Source organism: Ursus americanus, chromosome 25, assembly GCF_024610735.1.
Source record: "Ursus americanus isolate L20-20 chromosome 25, mUrsAme1.1.p, whole genome shotgun sequence".
Taxonomy (NCBI): domain Eukaryota; kingdom Metazoa; phylum Chordata; class Mammalia; order Carnivora; family Ursidae; genus Ursus; species Ursus americanus.
Window position 1 is genome coordinate 21,606,285 of NC_142151.1, and position 21,238 is coordinate 21,627,522.

At 37.1% G+C, this 21,238-nt stretch overlaps 1 protein-coding gene across 1 annotated transcript; it reads left to right on the plus strand.

Annotated features, from left to right (window-relative positions):
* Positions 1-656: 656 nt before the first annotated feature.
* CMAS (cytidine monophosphate N-acetylneuraminic acid synthetase) lies at positions 657-21,016 on the plus strand. The gene is made up of 8 exons (XM_045811850.2): positions 657-1,024; positions 9,211-9,353; positions 9,497-9,652; positions 14,390-14,523; positions 16,174-16,268; positions 16,647-16,818; positions 17,618-17,771; positions 20,422-21,016. Exons 1-8 carry the CDS (start codon positions 765-767, stop codon positions 20,610-20,612), a joined length of 1,305 nt encoding a protein of 434 aa, XP_045667806.1. The 5' UTR covers positions 657-764; the 3' UTR covers positions 20,613-21,016.
* The last annotated feature ends 222 nt before the right edge of the window (positions 21,017-21,238 follow it).

Below are 21,238 nucleotides of genomic sequence, written 5' to 3' on the forward strand. Positions count from 1 at the left end.
TCTGCCTTCGGCTCAGGGCGTGATCCCGGTGTTACGGGATCGAGTCCCACATCAGGCTCTTCCGCTATGAGCCTGCTTCTTCCTCTCCCACTCCCCCTGCTTGTGTTCCCTCTCTCGCTGGCTGTCTCCCTCTGTCGAATAAATAAATAAAATCCTTAAAAAAAAAAAAAAAAAAAAAGAAAATGCAGATGTAGGAATAGTTTGGGCCCATACGGAGAGTTGAGGTTTTTTTAATGTTGAGTTTAAGGTGCCTGCAGGACATTTGAATGACGTAATCTCTTGGAAATAAAGAGTCAGGTACCTAGCAGAAAAATACACAATTATAATTTTAAAATATAAGATTTAATCGTGTTATGGTACATTTGAGTGTGCAGTGGGAAACCCACTACATTTCTTAAGTCGGGAAGTTCTTTACCAAAAAATCTATAACCTATGTGGTCTCATTTAGAAATCCCCGTATACTATAACCCCTGCCCACCAGAAGCTGCACTTCTTTCCAGTTATGTCTGGACTCTCACCGCTTGGCGCGGGTTTGGGCTGGATCTGCCAGAGCCTACTCGGCCTACTGGACCCAGGCGAGACGGCCGCGGACTACAATTCCCGGCGTGCCTCGCTAAGGGGCGGACCGCGGCGGGGGCGGGGCCAGGGCCAGGAACAGCCACCCCCGCGAGTGGTCGGGCGGGGAGATCGGGCGGCGCCGAGCTGAGGTGGCGAGAGAAGAGCTCCCGGATGTGGAGAAGCTGGGGAGAAGGCGTGGGAGGAAGATGGACTCGGTGGAGAAGGGGGCCGCCACCTCCGTCTCCAACCCGCGGGGGCGGCCCTCCCGGGGCCGGCCGCCGAAGCTGCAGCGCAACTCCCGCGGAGGCCAGGGCCGAGGTGTGGAGAAGCCGCCGCACCTGGCGGCCCTAATTCTGGCCCGGGGCGGCAGCAAGGGCATCCCCCTGAAGAACATTAAGCACCTGGCGGGGGTCCCGCTTATTGGCTGGGTCCTGCGTGCGGCCCTGGACTCGGGGGTCTTCCAGAGGTGCGCATGTGCGAGAGTGGGCGGCGCGGCCTGGGCGGGGGTCGGGACGGGGAGCCGGGCCGCTGGAAGGGCTGGGGCTCCCAGGGCAATTGCTCTTGGAAGGGGTGTGCAAGATCCGGGGTGTGTGGGCCCCGGTTGAGAGCGCAGGGAGGAAGTGCTCCAGCTTCCTTGTTCCGTAGCTGCTAATAGTCTTGACCTGGGACAGTTCCTGTCCCTGCCCTTGAGAATGCCATCCGTAAAGGGGGAGATTTCCCCCTTTTCAGCCGTCTCCGCCGCCCTGGTTGACCTCACAGGGTAAAGTAAAGGAGGCCACCCCTATGAAACGTCTGTGGCAATATGTGAACTCTTGTAGACAGAGGCCATTGGGGTTCCCCTGTTGCTCAGCCTGTGATAACCACTTGGTGCCGATCGATTAGGGAGGCATCAGGTTCATGAATGGAGTGAGGTGTCAAGGCTTTCTAGTTTCAAGCTCAGCTTGGAGATCCCTTTCTGACCTTTGAAAAATACTCCAAGCTATCTGCCTGTGAGTCAGCACAATCTAGAAAACTACCTACATTTGTACATAGGTAAGAGACAGTGAGAAAACGTACAGCAGGCTGTTTTATGATATGCTTATAAATGGTTTTATTATATCTTTGGAACCTCGTCTGCCCTAAAGACAGTTTTAATTGTGCATCATTCAGAGACATTGCCATATGCCATTTTGGTCAGGAGTGACAAGCTGATGTCATTCATAAAAGAAAAGAGAGAGAATTTTGTGCCAGAAATGAGTTTACACATAGTAACTTCACCCTAATTATGCTTGAATTTGTTACTGTGGAAAGTAAATTATTTTAACCTTTTGATGTTTGGGTTTTGGTTCTTTAAGAGATGATTGTTTTTGGAGCCTATTAACTGCCCACATTAACATATGGGTATGTGATTTTCACTTAACTAGTCTTGTTTAAAGAAAGATACTCCAAAAGTATGAATTTACTAATTTACTTAATGTTTTAATCCAAAGGAAGCGCTGGGTGGAGCGAGGTAAATAGGGGTAAGCACCCAGAAGATAACGCTAATGTAGCAATGTAATAGGAAGTGTGCTAAGGAGAGATAGGGAAAGCCTTGGGAATTTGGTTCAATTCAGTAAACACATATTGGCCCTAATTTCTGCCATACACATCCAAGGAAACACCAAGATGAAATGACATGGTTCTTGTCCTTTTGGGGCTTACAGACTTTTGGACATTTTTTCACCTTTACAAAGAGTGCACATTGGTGGAGGGGGGGCGGGGGGAGACTGAGAGAAGGTGCCTCCAGGCAGCAGTGATATGCCATTTTTGTGAAATGAAGTAGAAATCAAAAATCACTTTCACAGTAAATTAAGAACAAAACTCATTTACAACTCTTTGGTTGCATGTCAGGAAACTCCTTTCAGCCTGGCTTAACAAAAAAGAGTAAGGCTTGTTTCAGGTACAATGAGATTCAGAGGCAAAAAATCATTCATTCATTCAGCAAATATTTATTGACCACCTACTATGTGACTGGCACTGTACTGTGTCCTTAACCAGAGTTGATAGCAAGAGTCAGTCCCTGGTCTCATGGAGCTTGCATTATAATGAGAAACAGGCAATATACAAATAGTGTATACTATATTTGGTGGTGATAAATATTTTCAAGAAAAATAAAGCGGGGTGAGGGAATGGTGCACTCTGTCACCAGAATCCTCCATTTCTTGGTTCTTCTAGATAGGCTCTCCCTTTATGGTGCCAGATGGTTGTGCTGGAACTGCAAAACTGTCAGCACATAACGACTTGTCCAAACTCTAGTATGGTTTCCAACAGTGTACGGCCACGCTCCTAGGATGATCCTAGCCCCCCTTAAAATGGCTGAGAAAAGTCAATCTGCCAGGAGAATTTACTGTTTGTTTCACAGACAACCTGGTGACAGGCAGATAGCTTCTGAACCCCCTCTCAGAACAACTACTTTTGAAAGCTTGTAATTAGAAACCCCTTCTCCATCTTTTGGGATGTAAATTTATCACCCCAAACTGTCTCTTTGAGATGCAAATATCCTAGTAGATAACTCTCATTCCTTCCAGTCCCTGTGGGAGAATTAAGGGCCTGAATTCCCTGGGCACAGTGCTTCAACTTGCACCTTGCCCCCCATCATGAAGTTAGAAGTGTGTTTCTCCTCTGGATAAGCACCAGTTAACAAACCCAGATGGCTTAGTCACATGAACTAACCCCCTCTATCACCCCTGCAATACATTTCCTTAACACACTCCAGCCTATTAGAAGTCTCCAGCCTTTGTTTTGGGGAATTTTTTTTTTATTATGTTGTTAGCCACTCTGTGGTACATCATTAGTTTATGAGGTAGTATTCAGTGATTCATTAGTTACATAGAACACCCAGTGCTCGTCGCAGCACGCGCCCTCCTCAATACCCATCACCGTGTTACCCCCCATCCCCATCCCTTTCCCCTCTGAAGCCCTCAGAATGTTTCCAGGGGTCCATAGTCTCTCATGGTTCATCTCCCTCTCTGATTTCTCACCCTTTGGCTTTCCCTCCCTTCCCCTATCGTCCTCCATGCTATTGCTTATGTTCTTCATATGAGTGAAACCGTCTGATAATTGTCTTTCTCTGCTTGACTTACTTCACTTAACATAATCCCCTCCAGTTCCATCCATGTTGGTGCAAATGGTGGGTATTCATCGTTTCTGATGGCTGAATAATACTCCATTGTATATATGGACCACATCTTCTGTATCCATTCATCTGTTGAGGGGCATCTCGGCTCCTTCCACAGTTTGGCTATTCTGGACATTGCTGCTATGAACATTGGGGTACATGTGCCCCTTCTTTTCACTACATCTGTATCTTTGGGGTAAATACCTAGCAGTGCAATTGCAGGGTCATAGGGTAGCTCTCTTCTAACATCTTGAGGAACTTCCATACTGTTTTCCAGAGTGGCTGTACCAGCTTGCATTCCCACCAACAGTGTAAGAGGGTTCCCCTTTCTCCACATCTTTGCCAACATTTGTTGTTTCCTGTTTTGTTAATCTTTGCCATTCTAACTGGCATAAGATGGTATCTCATTGTGGTTTGGATTTGTATTTCCCTGATGGCTAGTGATGTTGAGCATTTTTTCGTGTCTGTTAGCCATTCGTATGTCTTTGGAGAAGTATCTGTTCATGTCTTCTTCCTATTTGTTTTGGGGAATTTGAATTCAGTTTCTGCTGGATTCTTTTCCCAACTGCCATAGTTAACCAATCAAAGCTGTCCTTTCTGCTTTAGTGTCTAGCTTTGTTTACCCCCTTATTTTACTCCCTCCAGGTTTAAGTGTAACCAAAAAGAGTCTCTCTGGGTCCCCAGTGCTTGTATTGGTACAGTTTAGCTGCCTCTTCTGCTCTTGGAGCCGGTGATGGAGCGCCCCCTGAAGCACCATGTGACAGTTCCATCAAGAGAAAAATTGGAATATGATTACTAAAAGGGAGTAGATGGTGGAACTCAAAACCGGACAAATAGCCTTAGAGTAGACATAGGAGATTTTGCTACAAATGATTGGAAAATATATGTTATATATTAAGCAGTGATTTTCCTGTTTCCATTTATTAAAATGCATTTGTACAAAATTCCTTGAAAGAATAAATGATTCCTGAGAACCTTTTCTGTACCAGTTTTATTTAATATATCTAGACTAGAGTATAAGCATCTTGACAGTTGGAATGATATTTATACTTCAAGCCATCTATGGTATCTGTTACTATACTAATAATAGTGATTAGAAGAAATAAAACCAGGATTTTCCTTAACCAGCAAAATGAGCATAATTGGTCTAACTCTGCCTTCTCAAACTTAGAATACTGTATAATGAAGTGATTTTCCTCTGTTTAGTTTGCATAGCTGTTTGTTATGTGGCATCCTTTCTAGGGGTCTTGGAAAGTTCAACTAAAAAGGTAATAAAAGGGACTGGCACTACTTCCTCAGTGAAGGAGTGAAAGTAACTGTACCTTTGTTTTCTGCACAGAGAGCAGTGTTCAGACCTTCTTTTAGTGTATGTACTGTGCAGCGAGGTAAGGTCATAGACCCTGGAGTCAAACTGTGGATTTGAATTTCTGGCTTCACCACATGTTAACTGCAACTTTGTGTAAATCACTTAACGTCTGTGTCTCAGTTTCCTCATCTGCAGAATGGACTTAAGTATCCACCTTATTGGCTTGCTGAGGGGACTAAGTAAGGTAGTATAATACAGCCCTTAGAATGTGTCTGCTATATAGTGTGTGATCGATCCTTGACATTTCCTCCTCATATTGAAGGTTTTTACAATCTTCATCTCTTCAATGGGCCACAGTTTCCTTACTTGTAAAATGGGAAAGTTGTAATTGTCTTCAGAATTCTTTCTAATGCTAACATGCTTTGACCTTGAAGAGTTCATGGAATTGTGTCTTTACTGTCTATTTCAGGGGTCTACCAACTTTTCTGGTAAAGGGCCAAATACTAAATATTTTAGACTTTGCAAGCCAAATGGTCTCTGTTACTCAGCTCTGTTTTATGTTGTGAAAGTAACTATAACAATATATAAGTGAATGAGCATAGCTGTATTCCATTAAAAGTTTATTTACGAAAATAGGCAGGGTATGAGCCAGATTTGGCCTGGGATGACTCTTGCTCTGCTGGGTTGAAGAGGTTCTTGTGAGCAGGTACTCTTACTTATCTTGGTATAATAATGTATTGGAACCTCAGTTAAAATGTGTTGATTTGGATTTAATTGATTTATTCTGAAGCTGCAGTCCAAGTTTGGAGCAACCTTGTTTTTTTTTTTTAAGATTTTATTTATTTATTTGACAGAGAGACAGCCAGCGAGAGGGAACACAAGCAGGGGGAGTGGGAGAGGAAGAAGCAGGCTCCTAGCGGAGAAGCCTAAGGTGTGGCTCGATCCCAAAACGCTGGGATCACGCCCTGAGGTGAAGGCAGACGCTTAACCACTGTGCCACCCAGGCGCCCCTGGAGCAATCTTGTTGCCCGTCACCTTCTACGTTCTTTCTTTGATAAATATTTACCCTAGGAAGGAATTGAAGAAAATTGCAGCTGCCCGATTTTGTTTTTCAGGGCTAGTAGATCTTTGGAGATTATTTTGTTCAAAACCATGATTTGTTCTTTGAGGCAGGTTTTTCCGTCCTGCTCAGAGTCAAAGCTAGCAGTACTTCCAAGGTTGCTAACTTTGTATACTACTTTGGATAGTTAGCAGTTGAGAAAAATGCTAAGACAATTTTTTTCATTTAGTAAAAAGTTACTGTTAGAGGTGAGTTTGTAAGAGCTCGATTTCAACAGTGGTTCAGTGCTATTAGTAAACCTCAGAACAAATTGATTTTGTAAATGTTGCCTAACATACTTGTGGGGGAAAAAAACGCACAAACTTTAGTTTCATTCGTAGGGTGTGGATTTATGATTAATGATAAGCCTATGCTGTGTTAGCCTTAAAATGGCACTTTATGGTTTAAAATAATATTCACAGGCGTTAGGGTTGATATTCCTGTTCATCCTGTTAGATGGAATACGACTTCATTTGAGGCTAAAGCCATTAGTATTAGGCTTTGACATTTACTCTGTACTTGATTTTACATTTTATTAGGCCTGTTTGTTCACTTGCTCATTCTTTCTTTTTGCCCTCCCTTTTCTGATTCCCCTAAACGAAAGGAAAACCATCTACTTACATAGTCCCTTTAATAAATTATGTTCATTGTATTTTAAGTCTACATATGGGATGCTGTTTTCATACATATAAATTAGACATTTGGACCTTCGAAGTTCTGAAAGCAGAACTTCAGTTTTCCTTCCAACAGAGTCAGTGTGAGGATTAAATGAGACTGTGTATGTGTTCCTTTTTTGCCGTTCCTATTTTACTATTTTGAATGGCTAACATGTACTAAATGTTTATTGTGTGTTGTGGTTTGTATTTAATTCTTATAAAAATGATGTGAGGTAATTACTGTTATTATCACCTGTATTTTTTTTTTCTTAATCACCTGCACTTTACTAAAAATTGAGGCCTAGGGAGATGATGGATTTTGCCTAAGGTCGTATAGCTAACATGTGGTGGAGCTAGGATTTGAACCCCTTCCTTCAGATCCCATGCTGTTAACCATTTAATGTTTCATTTATTAACACATATGGATTGAGCATGGTATGTAGCAGACACTATAAAAATACTTTGTAAAAGTAAAGCATCGTAGAGAGATTAGTCATTGCTTCCTTACCTCTCTTTCCTTGATGGTTTAAAGAGTATTGTAACTGTGTTGGCCTCTGTCTCTACCAATAGGCTAAGAACTGGAAGTTTCTCAAGAAAATGGACTGCATATCTTCCACGTCCGAAGTAGGACCTGAAACATAATGGGCACTCAGTAAACATTTCATGAGTGGAGAAATTAATGAATGATAAAAGAGGAAAGAAGAAAAACAGACCTCTTCCAAAACCTCTATTATTTTTTATTTACCTTTTAAGCATTTCAAAAATGTCACCAAATCCTGTGGTGTTGAATTTTCATTACAGAAATCAGGATAATAAAGTAAACGGCGTCAATAATTTATTTCGATTAGTGACATAAATTAGATGTCAAAAGACCATTTCTTTAGCTTTTACTGTTCACTTTTTACTGTATTTACCATCTTACCATCCTGCCTTCACCTTCTCTATTTTAAAACTAGTTTTTCATTGGTACTTTGTTATGTACCTTTGACTATTTCATTTCTCCAGTAAAAAATCTGCCCTCAGATATTTCAGATTTCAAGATGGGGGAAAGAGGGGGCATCTGTGTTCTGCCTTGCACAGAGTGACAGTAAATGTGAGACATCTGATCCCTAACCAGTGGCTCATCTTGTTTACTAGGCTTTAAAAAAAAATATATGGGGATTATTGACTTTAGATTTAAATCCTCCTTCTGCAAATATTAAAGGGAAGAATGGAAATTGATAAGTAAAATCTGGAGATGTTAGATTTTTTTTTTTTTTTTGGTATTCAGTAAACCTCTTCTCCTTAAAAAAAAAATGTTTCTTTAGTTTCTCATTTTCTTTTCACTCTTGACAATTGAGCATAGACATCTGAAACATGCAGTTCCTCTTACCCCCAGTAGATATTGAATGAAGGCGATAAAAGAAAAATAAATGCATATGCCAAAGACTGTAAGTCATTAAACTATCTTTGTGTAATATCACTAATAAAACATTGTGGCTAGAGGAATATTCACATCTTTTGTTTCTAGCAAAGGGAATTTGTAAAGGTCCAGGAGGACTAGCAAACTTGCCCCAAATAGCATTTTACTAGTAGTCATCATCTTAGAAAACCTAAACAGTGAACCATGTAAGATGTGGTGAAAGGTGCAGTTAAGTTAAACTTCCCAGAGCCCATCAAGTCATGTTCTCCATGTCTGTAATTGTTGTCAGTGGCTGTAACTCCATCAGTTGTGTTCATATGTTTATAGGATACCCATTGTTGGCAAAACAAGAGAATTGCATTATCTGATTATTTTGAGCCCAGATCTAGGCATTTCATTGCTTCTAAGCTTGAAATTCTTTCAGCATCATGGTTTGACTGCTACAAATCCATCTTTTTCTTAGCAAGTATATTAAAATTCTTCACATGGTAATTTGGATTTGAATGGGGAATAAGAAGCAGGATCTTCTTTATTTCCTTTAGATTTGAAGTTCTAGCACTACTGTTTTACTTAATATACCAGTAGCCTTAAAAATACCAAGTGTCATTTTTTTCTAATTTTATAAAACTGTATCTGGTACTATATTTTTATTCAGACACTTAATGTAGTTTATATACAAAATATAATTCTTTAAATTTTATGTTAAATCTGTAATTTTTTTTTTTTTAAAGATTTTATTTATTTATTCGACAGAGAGACAGCCAGCGAGAGAGGGAACATAAGCAGGGGGAGTGGGAGAGGAAGAAGCAGGCTCATAGCAGAAGAGCCTGATGTGGGGCTCGATCCCAGATAGCCGGGATCACGCCCTGAGCCGAAGGCAGACGCTCAACCGCTGTGCCACCCAGGCGCCCCTGTAATTTTTTTTTTTTGATGGTCTAAAAACTATTCCAACATCATGTTAGCGGTATTTTGGGGTTGCAGAGCTCCTTTTTATCTTTGGTGGTCTCTTTTAATGATTTGTATTGTTATGTTTATTTTTTAATATCTATCCAGTGTGTGGGTTTCAACAGACCATGATGAAATTGAGAATGTGGCCAAACAATTTGGTGCCCAAGTTCATCGAAGAAGTTCTGAAGTTTCAAAAGACAGCTCTACCTCACTAGATGCCATCATAGAATTTCTTAATTATCACAATGGTATGAATTTGATAGTTCATTCAAAATTTTATGTAATTTCCAACTTATTCGTTTTTTAGACTAATTTTCACATTTGAATTTAAGATCTTTGTATTCCTTGCAAAGAACTTTGATGTCCTTTTCATTTGTTTTGTCTTTTTAAGAGGTTGACATTGTAGGAAATATTCAAGCAACTTCTCCGTGTTTACATCCTACTGACCTTCAAAAAGTTGCAGAAATGATTCGAGAGGAAGGATATGATTCTGTTTTCTCTGTTGTGCGACGCCATCAGTTTCGATGGAGTGAAATTCAGAAAGGAGGTAATCTGTTATATCAGTCTTGATTTTAGCTTTTTGGAGAATCAGCTTTTTCATATGTAAATATTCTTTAGGAATGAAGGGAGCAACACATGATTATTAGCTGTAGTAGGTAATGACATTTATAATCAGTTCTAAGTCTTGTTATTGAGACAAGACAGACCAAATTCCCTGCTTTACTTTTTACAAATGGACATTTTAGCACTCTGTTTGCCTTTAGAGGCAGGCATGTCATTTTTCTAGATGTTAAATACTCCTGTGTTTGTTCTAGACTTGCTTGGTGAACTCCATATAAATCATACTGGGATTGTGGGATAGAAGTCTACCAAAAAGTTCTGGAGGACTTCAAGAATGAATTGTGGAATTGCTTCCCAAAATATGTAACTCTGATGTAAGAAGATTTCCATGGTATTTTAGCAGGAGCCTGATTTCTAGCTAGATAGACTAGGAAATACGGAATAAAGAATAAGATGACCACCAAATCGGTGAATGTTGTAACATACATAAGGAAAGGCAGTTTGATTTCTGTTAGGTGCCCTGACATTTGTTGAATATAGAAAGCTGCCTAAGTGTGACTTAAAGGAGACAGGAAGATGCAATGAAACTGGAGATACCACAAAGAAAAAAAAAGAGCAAGTAAGAGGATAAAAGAAGGGCTGAAAATAAGATTCTTCAGTCTCAAAATAGGAATGTTACCCAAACCAATGAAATATATCAGTAAATACGAATTTACCGATTGATTTCATTCAGCAAATATGTATTGATTGTCTTCTCTGTGCCAGGTTCTATGTTAAACTATGTATTTTAACTTTGAACTTATTTACTAAATCTCAGAAATTCTTATTTCTGAGGAAATAATTTCTAGGAAGGATCTATTAAAGCTTAAGAAACTAATTTTTGAAGCAAATCAAGGAAGCCCAGTGTTAAACTGAATATTGAGCTTTATATGCTATTTGATTAAAGTTTAAGAAGTTCAACAAATGTGTATGTTAGATAGATGACAAAGCCAAAGCCATAAAAATTAGATCTATAAGTATTTTTAAGAAAATTAGATATGTTTGAATAGATGTCTTTTAACATCGAGAAGTGAATGTTAGGGACCAGAGCTTTGTCTTGTCATATAGTTTCTTAGAACCACTATGAGACAGAATGCTATTGAAGAACAATGGCTCTAACCCAGAGTGGTATTTCTTGTGAGTCTGTTATGTTCCTTGTTTATAAAATCACTGAAAGTGCTACTGGATTAATCAATACTTGAAAAATTATTCCATTTTATATTGTATAACTTTTTGTGTTCTTTTTTGTCATCACACTAGAACCTCACCATCTAATATAATAGCCTCTAGCACTGTAAGCACTCAAAATATAGTTAGTCCAAATTGAGATATGCATTAAGTGTAAAATACATATTGGATTTCTAAGATTAGTATGAAAGAAGTATATGCAATATCTCATTAATAATTCTTATATTTATTACATGTTAAAAAACATTTTAGATACATAGGGTTAAATAAAATCTATTATTACAATTAATTTCACTTCTTTTTAATTTTTTAAACTGTAGCCATTAGAAAATTTAAAATTATGTATGCAGCTCACATTATACAGCACTGCTCTAGAGATTACACTTCGCACCCTTAGTTTGTTATAGTCTACCTGAATTTGTATTTTCACAAATAATTAAGAACCTTACAACAGTAAATTTCTATTTAGCCCCTGCCTTTTGTACTATTATTGTCACATAATCTAATTCTATATATATTATGACCCACAGCGCATTGTTGTTCTATTTATTTTAAACAGTTAACGGTATTTTGAGTTATTTTAAAATAGTCCTTTATCTTCATCTGTGTATTTATCTTTTTTTGTTATTCTTCATTTCTTACCACTTACATGTGCTTCTGTTTTACAGTGTACATCTGTTAGTAACAGCTCCTCTCAGCTTTTGTCTGTCGAAAAATGACTATAATTCACCCTTATTTTTAAAGGGCATTTTCATGGAATATAAAATTTTGGTTTGCCTTTTTTTTCTTTCAGCATTTTAAGGTTGCATCCTTAAGATGTTACTCTTTTGAAGATGCATCATTAATGTGTCATTTCATTATCTTCTGCCATCCATTGTTTCTTAAAAGAAATCAGCTATTATTCTGATCATCGTCTCTCTAAATTTAATGTCTTTTTTCCCTCAGGCTGTTTTTAAGATTTTTCCCTTTATCTTAAGTTTTCATAGTTGACTCCAATTTGTATTGCTGTGGGTTTTATTGTGTTTATACTATTTAGAATTCTCCGAACTTCTCATATCTCCAGGTTGATATCTGTCATTAGTTTGCAAAAATTCTGTGCCATTCTCTCCAAATATTTCTTCTGCCATGATTTCTCTCTCCTCTCTTTCTGGGACTCAGATTTAAGTGTATCTTAACGATTTTATGGGGTCCACATGTCTCCCACAGTCTGTTCTGCATTGTTTGTTGATTTTTCTCTCTGTGCTTCATGTGGATTAATTTCTGTTGACATATTTGAGTTCATTGATCGTTTCTTCTGACTTGTCCAGTGTCCTGTAAATCCTGTCCAGTGAATTATTTCAGATAGACGTGTTTTCCATTCTGGAATGTACATTGTAGTTATTTTTTAGAGATTCTGTTCTCTGTTAAAATTCTCCATCTCTTTATCCTTTTAAATCTTTTCCTCTCATATCTCTAACATATTTATGATAGTTGAAAATCCTCGATTGTGGGTTCTGACGTCTGGGTCATTTATAGTTCTGTTTCTACAACTGTTTTTCTCTAGTTATGGGTAGTATATTTCTGCTTCTTCATAATGACTCATATTTTGTCATATGCCTGACATAGAGATCGGAGTACAGTTGACCCTTGAACAACACAGGTTTGAGCTGTACAGTGTTTTCAATAAATACAGTACACTACTGTAAATGTATTTTCTTTTCCTTATCATTTTCTTAATAGCATTTTCTTTTCTCTAGCTTATTTTATTGCAACAATGCAATAGATATAGTATACAAAGTATGTGTTAATTGACTATGTTATTGGTGAGGCTTCTGGTCAACAGTAAGCTCTTAATAGTTAAACTTTGGGGGAATCAAAAATTATATGTGGATGTTTAACCATGTCGGGGGTTGGCACCCCACCCCCTGCATTGTTCAAGGGTCTGTAAATATTATTTTCCTCCAGGGAGAGCACACTGTTTCTTCTATCAGGCAGATAGCATATGGAGCTAGTTGCTTTGATCCAATTAGGAGTTGTGCTGGGTTTGAGCTTCAGTCTCACTTTACCTCTTAGTGCAGGTGTCTTGCCAGCAGTGGATCTTGTATATTGCTGAAAACCCCAGGCTAACAGGATTTTGAGATCTAAGCACCACAAAACTATAATGGTTTCTCCCTGCCTTCCAGCCCATCCCTAGCTTCTTGTGCCGCAGCACACTGAGCAAACGTCCCGCAGGGGAATAATTAGGTGGGAAGAGCTAGCTCTGTGTAGGCTCTTATAGAAGCCAATCTATGATTCTAGTCCGTAGGGCCATTAAAAATTCTTCTGGTTTCTCTTTATCCCAGCAAAGTTCCTCTGCTTATGCCAAGTTTGATCTTTCTTTCACTTCTTCCTCGGATTCAGCAAATATCCCCAGAGAGGAAGCAGCCACTGATCCTTGTTCACTTAGGAAAAACTTGCCCCCTCATTCCTTTTCTTCAAAGTACCACTTGAATTAGTTTGTTTACTGCCTATCTTCACCACTAGATTGTACACTCCATGAAAGTAGAAAGAGTCTTATTCACTGCTATGTATCCCACGCCTGTAAAACTATACCATATGTAACTCTTCAATGTATATTTGCTGAGTATTTTTCCTAGATTATATCAAACACTGATGGACTAGGATTGAACAGTTAGGGAAGTAAGTAGAAATTGTTTCTAGAAGACATTACACCCATAAGTGACAGCCAAAAGTAAAGAAAGATTCTGAATAATCACCAGCTTTAAACACACACACACACACGAGTCATGCGTGCATGTCAATACACATCCATAAACACAGTTTTGGGAAAAATGCAGTAAAAAGGCAAGAGGATCCCTCTTTACCAGTACTGAGGGCTTCCTTTGTTACATCATGTTATAATCACTAATGTTGATATTGCTGAGCCTTCATTACCAAGGATAGTAATAAGTAAATATTATTTATTATTATGCTTAGTATATTTTTAAATTACTGGTAAGAATATGTAATATATAAACATTTTTATCAATATAAAATTCTCAATGATTTAATGAGGAAATCTTCAGTTTTCTGTAATATTTCTATGAAAGTAATTTCTCAACAACATTGTATAAATACATACTTTGTATTTCTATAGAAAAATGAGAAATATATTAAAATATTCAAATAAGGATATTTTATGACAAGTTCAGTCCTTTTGAAGCGGCCTTAAGTTTGCCTTGATGTCCTCCCAGAACCTTGTATTTTTAAAAATGCCTTAAAACCTCAATTATTTAGAATTCCTCTGTAAAATACTTTATTTTTCTATGATTAGATAATAATAATAAAATAATTATTAAATATTAGCAAACAAAGATAAATCATCAGCATCATTAGAGATTTTGTTCCTTTAAAAATCCATTTATTTATTGAAATAGAAAAATATTTTACAGTTTCAGTTTATTTATTTTTTTTTAGTTACTAAATGAATACTCAGTTTTCAAAGCAACATGGACTTACTATAACTTTTTGCTTTTAGTTCGTGAAGTGACTGAGCCTCTGAATTTGAATCCAGCTAAACGACCTCGTCGACAAGACTGGGATGGAGAATTATATGAAAATGGCTCATTTTATTTTGCTAAAAGACATTTGATAGAGATGGGTTATTTACAGGTTTGTGCCTTCATTTTGCAAAAATCTTTTAAACCTTTTTATATGTATACCTCAGTTCTAAGAAAGACAGATGGCACAGTTCATAAAGGAAAGTATCAGTTCCTAGAGGAAAGGCAATAAGTGGTAAGATTTATCATCTGAGGCATTTATTCTGTAGGCTTACAATAAATTAATCTTTGGAATCCATTCAGTGAATAAGCAAGTTGTAGCAAATTTTGCTACAGCTAAGAAATGAATCAAATATTGAATGTTGTATACATGCCCTGATTTTCATTTTATTCCATTCAAAATTCTGTTTTTAATATATGGTTTATTACTGTCAGGTTGTGGTTGTACAGTTGAATAAAAATCTATTGCTTTTAAAAAGAGACCAAAAAACATAGTAGATGTGGAAGATCACCAGCCTGGGTGTCAGGAAAGCCAGATTGTAGTTCTCTATCTCTGACTACGTGTCTTTGAATATACATTTTACCTGTTCTGAATCTCGTTGCTCTCATTTTAAAATCAGGGCGTTGGATCTCTCTCACATCTTTAGAGCCTGCATGGTTACATCATATACTATTTGTTCCTTTTAGTTAATAACAGGTATTTATTTAGCCCTTACTATGTACCAAGGACTATACAAGACACTTTACATAGGTTATCTCATGTAATCTGCATAGCTGTGAAATAAAGTAGACATTCCTGGCCCAGTATCATAGAGGAGGAATGGCCGCTTTGAAAAAAGAAAGTAATTGGCTCAGGTCATAAACAGGTAGTTTAAAAACAACCCTCTACTCACTGTAGTAAAAATTCTAATGTGACTTATGCTCTGAAGTAAAAGGATTTTTAACAGTTCTGGCAATATATAGGCAAACTGTAGACTGTTGAGTATTCAGGAAAATTGGGTTTGACATATGTAGATAGCACCCTTTCCAACTCTTTGCTAAGGGGACTGTTATTTGACCCTTTCCTAAAGTGTGGAGGACAATCAAGTATCTCATCATAAGATTTATGAAGAGACTGACAATTCTAAAAAAATAAAATTTACCAGTAATTGATTTTGACATTCAGATTATCACAGTCATAGGAAAGATCTCCCCCTTTTGCCCCCAGACCCCAGGATCAGGAAATTGTCCCTCCCTTTGCCCACATGTGATCCAGACAATTAATGTCCACTCCCACCTGTAGTTCAGAGATCTAAGACAGTTTGGTACAATAGATCCTAGTTATTTTTCCTTCCCTATCTTGCCACTTAGTTGCAAATTGGAACATAAATTCTGAAAATCTTTATACTGCTTTGGATGATGACGAGAGAGACTATCAGAAGATGGGGATACAATTAGGGGATTTCTAGAAAATTCCTTGTCAGAATATTTGAAGATGGGTATTTCTGCTTTTTTCAGTCTTAAAATAGAAATCTACTTAAAGAAAAATGGGAAGCTTGCACTGTGCAGATAGAATTTGAAAAATATTATGGTGTATAATTTGAATACATAGGAAACAAAAAGCTTTTCCCTCAAATTATTTGTTGAATGTCACTCATTTTACTGAGTTACCTATTTTTCTAAGTATTGTAGAAATGAATTCATTGTTCTGTATTATAATAAACTTTTTGGTATTGTGAATGAATGTTAAAAACAGTACTCATGGCATTTGTACCATCTTTAGGGTGGAAAAATGGCATACTACGAAATGCGAGCTGAGCACAGTGTGGATATAGATGTGGATATTGATTGGCCTATTGCAGAGCAAAGAGTATTAAGGTAAAAACAATACTTGCACAGCCTGTGCACTGGACCCTGACATACTCCTGGTAGATATATGGAGTTTTCTAGGCACTAATTTTTGATACTCCAAACATTTTAGGATCTTTGCAATTAGTCTGTTCATGTGAGGAAGACATACACATAAAATATGCATATAGATGGCTTATTCAGTAACTTGAGAAACACATAGCCTCATTAGACCACTCTACTCAAAGGTCTTGCACTGGAACCTGAAGTGTATATGTGACGTAAATGTGAAGGGTAATGTTTGAATAACTGAGTGGGAATGGTTATTGAGTTTACTGGTGTTAGCCAGTTGAGAGAGAGTGATTAGTATTGCACTTGTACTCAGAGGTCTATTTTGGTTTCTTTTAGATATGGCTATTTTGGCAAAGAGAAGCTTAAGGAGATAAAACTTTTGGTTTGCAATATTGATGGATGTCTCACCAATGGCCACATTTATGTATCAGGAGACCAAAAAGAAATAATATCTTATGATGTAAAAGATGCTATTGGGATAAGTTTATTAAAGAAAAGTGGTATTGAGGTATGTGCCCCCTGAATATAGTGATGTTTTTTAAGATGATGATTCAGGGTCAAAGAACATGTGAGGGAAATAAGAGATTTAAATTTTTAGTATCCTCTATTAAAATATCTGAAATTTAGCCTTCACATGCCTAGAAGATTGTCATACTTTTACTCTTAGATGAATAAAATTAGGAATTTGTCAATCAGCAAATAATATTTCTTGTTTTTTCAATAAGTATAAACATATTATTTTTAAATAGGAACTATCTAGTAATTCCCCTAGGATCTTTCAACAAGAAAAATTTCATAAAAAATAGGTATCAGCATTTAGGAAAAAAAACAAGTATCTTGTGGATTTTTAAGATGTAGCTTATTCTTATGATTGAAAATTTTAATTCAGAATGATTTAATATTTAATATATTTTCAAAAATGAAAGCTAAGATAATTTCTTATAATACCCTAGAAATCTTAAGTATGTGTTCCTAAGCAGTACAAGAGACAAGTTGTAGACTTCCCTCTGGATAAATCGAATTATAGGAGAATCTTAGGTTAGTATCAGACAGTGTATATTTTTTATCCTGCAGATAGGATCCTTCCTACTGTAGAAAACAGTGTCTTTTACCTTTATTGGACTTAGAAAATATTGTAAAGATTCATCATTTTAAAATTTCAGTTGATTTTACTTAATTGGTCCTTCAGAAGACCACTCATTTGTGACTTGTATTATTTACCAGGTGTTATTTTATTATGAAATACTTGTTTTCTTTATTTTCTCATTTTGCCCTTCTTTCTTTCTTTTCTTTTTTTATTTTTTAAGGTGAGGTTAATCTCAGAAAGGGCATGTTCAAAGCAGACACTCTCTTCCTTAAAACTGGATTGCAAAATGGAAGTCAATGTACCAGATAAGCTGGCAGTTCTGGATGAGTGGAGAAAAGAAATGGGCCTGTGCTGGAAAGAAGTGGCGTATCTTGGTTGGTATCATAAAGTGGGCCAGGACTTTTTTTTTTTTTTTTTTTTAAGAACTAGAGAAATAAGAAAGAAAATTCCCGATTGGCACAATTGTAGGGAAGTAGGAACTCTCTACACTACTGAGGAAAGTACTAATTTGGGATGGCCTTTCTGGTGGTTAGTTTGATAGTACATATCAGTTATATCCTAGTAGAATGATTACTGACACATGCTTTGGAGTGAGACCACACCTGACTGGTCAGTTTCGGTAAGGTAAGCTTTGATTTCCTCCCCTGTAAACTGGAAATGTCAAGAGTACCTGTGTCATAGGACTGTGGTAGGAAGTCATGAGATAATCTGGGTAAAGCACTTTGCAGCTTCCTAACATATAGGAAGTACACTTTGGATGATGGTTGCTTTATTAAAATGTCCCTAGTTTTAACTTAAATGTCAATTCCAGGAAGGAAATTGGACAAATGGGCAAACAATGGAGAAAAAAAAAAGCCCACTTAAATATCCTGGACATCCACAAAATGGAATGCTCTGCAACCATGAAAGACAGAGCTGTGATCCGTATTGATAGGGTCAGATGTCCCAAGGTTTTCACATTGGTGTTTAACAGATATACTATGTGCAGGCTTGGGGTTGGTTGCTGGGACTTACTGCGTCCAGAGCTTGCAGTCTCATGTCTACATTTTAGGTATTAAAGATGACAAGTTATTGAACTACATATAACATAAGCCATGTATGAAATAAATATTTACAAGGGTAGTATGGGCCTCAAAAGAAGCAGCACAGAAATGCTTTGGGAGCATGTCATCTGAGGACTTCAGGAATAGCCTTTGAACCGCATGTGAAGATTCAGTGAAGAATACTACAGAGCCTTTGATAGAAAATGATCTGGTTTTTGCAAGGAGAAAACAATTTTAGTGGAATGTATAACAAATCTCAGGTATACTAAGTATCTGTGCGATCCTCAGTGAGCCTCTCCAGCCCTTGGTTTTCTTATTTATCGTATAAACACAAATCAAAGTTCATAAGGATACTGGAAAGAAAATTGAAAATTATATAGAATGCCTAATACGGTGCCTGCAGGTAGTAATAATAGCATATATCGCTTATATCAGTAAAATCATGCAATTACACATGCCAAAATACAGTAATTATCCATAAATAGTGGTAATTAGGATGATACTGATTTGGTTTTTGCCTTGATTTAAAAAAAAATGTTTCTACCAAGAAAATGCATTACTTACATAAAAATTTTTAAAAACTATAAAGAGCAGAGGCTAGAAAAGAAGAAAATAGAGAATAGGGTCCAAATTTTAATTTTAAAATCAGAGCACTCTCTCACATGGGTCACATAAACGTATGAAAATATATTCCTTAAAAATATCAGTACTTACAAAGGTAAATTTTACTAAATACAGCTTAGTTTCAGGGGTAGATTATACAAATTAAATACTTGAATTTTCATCAACTTTCAGTGAGAAAATTCAGATTTCAATACATTTAGCCATTTAAAAATTTTCACTAGATAAATGTGGAACAGATTTAAAACAAACTCTTTAACAAGCATTTTATTAGTAGTAGTTGGTCTACCGAATAATAATACTTACACTCAGAATGGAGAATCTGAGGTACTGGGTGCTTCTGAAATTCATCCTGTCAACACAAAACAGGAGAGAAGAACAGGACAGGTGAACAAAGGGTGTAGTTTTGTCATTGTGATGGTAATTCTTCAACAAATAAGTGATGTACAAATCAAAGAGAACTGTTACAGATTAAAAGTACTGACAATATAGATCAACAAAGTGCAGTATGTGGACTTTGGCTTCTGATGCAAACAGATCAGCTATAAAAAGAAAATTTGAGATAACGGGGTATTTGAGCACATACTAAGTTACTAGATGATTTTTTTTTAAGATTTTTTATTTATTATTAGCACAAGTGGGAGAGGGAGAAGCAGGCTTTCCACTGAGTAGGGAGCCTAATGTGGGGCTTAATCCCAGGACCCCAGGGTCATGATCTGAGCCAAAGGCAGACGCTTAACCCACTGAGCCACCCAGGCGCCCCAAGATAATACTAAGGAATTGTGGATTTTGTTAGTTTGATGATACTGTCTCACTTTAAAAAAAAAACAAAAAAAAAAAAAACCTTATCTATTAGAGATAGGTATGTGTTAGAGGTAGATGCTGAAGAGTTTTGGGGTAAAACATGATGTCTGGGTACTCCTTCCTAGCCCTCCCTCTGAAAAACCAAGGGGTGGAGCAAAGAGAAAAACATTGATAAATGATCCAAAACATGGATAATTATTCCACATGAACTTGGGGTTCTTGCATGTGTTTGGGATTTTTTTAATAAAAAGTTTAAATAATTCATAATTTATATATAGACTATCTTATAATTCTAATATGCATGGCAATCAAATCATAATCCATTCTCCTTCTTTAACTGATAGGCGTTGATTTTGAATTGCTTAAGGAAAACCCTAGACCTCAGTTATACTTTTAAATACTTTAACATATCTGTTCCACCTAATCTATGGTATTATATGCCATGCTGAGGTCTCCTGAAGCTACCAGAATTACTTACTGGTTGCTGTTTGCATCATTAGAACTGAGTTTTCTTTGTGTCCTTAAATACTCACCCAGTGTTCCTTTTACTTGCTAGGAAATGAAGTGTCTGATGAGGAGTGCTTGAAGAAAGTGGGCTTAAGTGGCGTGCCTGCTGACGCCTGCTCCACCGCCCAGAAGGCCGTTGGATATATTTGCAAATGTAATGGTGGCCGTGGCGCCCTCCGAGAGTTTGCAGAGCACATTTTCCTACTAATGGAAAAGGTTATTAACTCATGCCAAAAATAGAAATTAGTATAATGTTAGGAAAGAAAGTATACAGCCTTCTTCAGCCACTTTTATTTTTGATTAAGTACAATTCCATGTTGTAATGTTACAGAGTGTGATTTGACCTGTGATGTATCTTAATATATTTTAAAGCAAAGTCTTCTCAAATTGTCACTCCCAAAACCTTCTATGAAATAATTGTGCTCTACTTTTCTCTTTAAGCAAGATAATTATCTAGAGATTAATACAGTCTTTCTCAGATTTTTAGTAAATGCAAGTAAGAACATCATCTAAATTGAATTTGTATCGTACCCTGTTAAACTGTGTTTGTGTGCTTTTAATGATGCTGAGATTTTATTTATTTGGGGACAATGTGTCTGGTAAGACATGCCCTTCTATTAATTAATAAAATTACATTTCACAAACTTGATGAAAACTCTTGTTGCTATACCAGGGAGTTACCGAATATTCCTGATTTCCTTTAAACGCTGACCATATAATCAGCATGAGAAACAAGCCGCTAAGTACCTGGCGTAAAGCATCTGCTTGTACCTTAGGTATGTATACATATAGCAGCCACTCCATACGAATGCAGGTCTCCGAAGAAATTCATATATTGTGAAGATTGTACATTGGTTTGGAGCAAA

Bases quoted from the DNA above. Each gene is read 5' to 3' on its own strand.
- CMAS (XM_045811850.2), top strand. From the start codon at position 765: ATGGACTCGGTGGAGAAGGGGGCCGCCACCTCCGTCTCCAACCCGCGG. The intron at 9,653-14,389 runs GTAATCTGTTAT...TTTTGCTTTTAG, and splicing joins GAGTGAAATTCAGAAAGGAG to TTCGTGAAGTGACTGAGCCT. The intron at 16,819-17,617 runs GTATGTGCCCCC...TTATTTTTTAAG, and splicing joins TAAAGAAAAGTGGTATTGAG to GTGAGGTTAATCTCAGAAAG.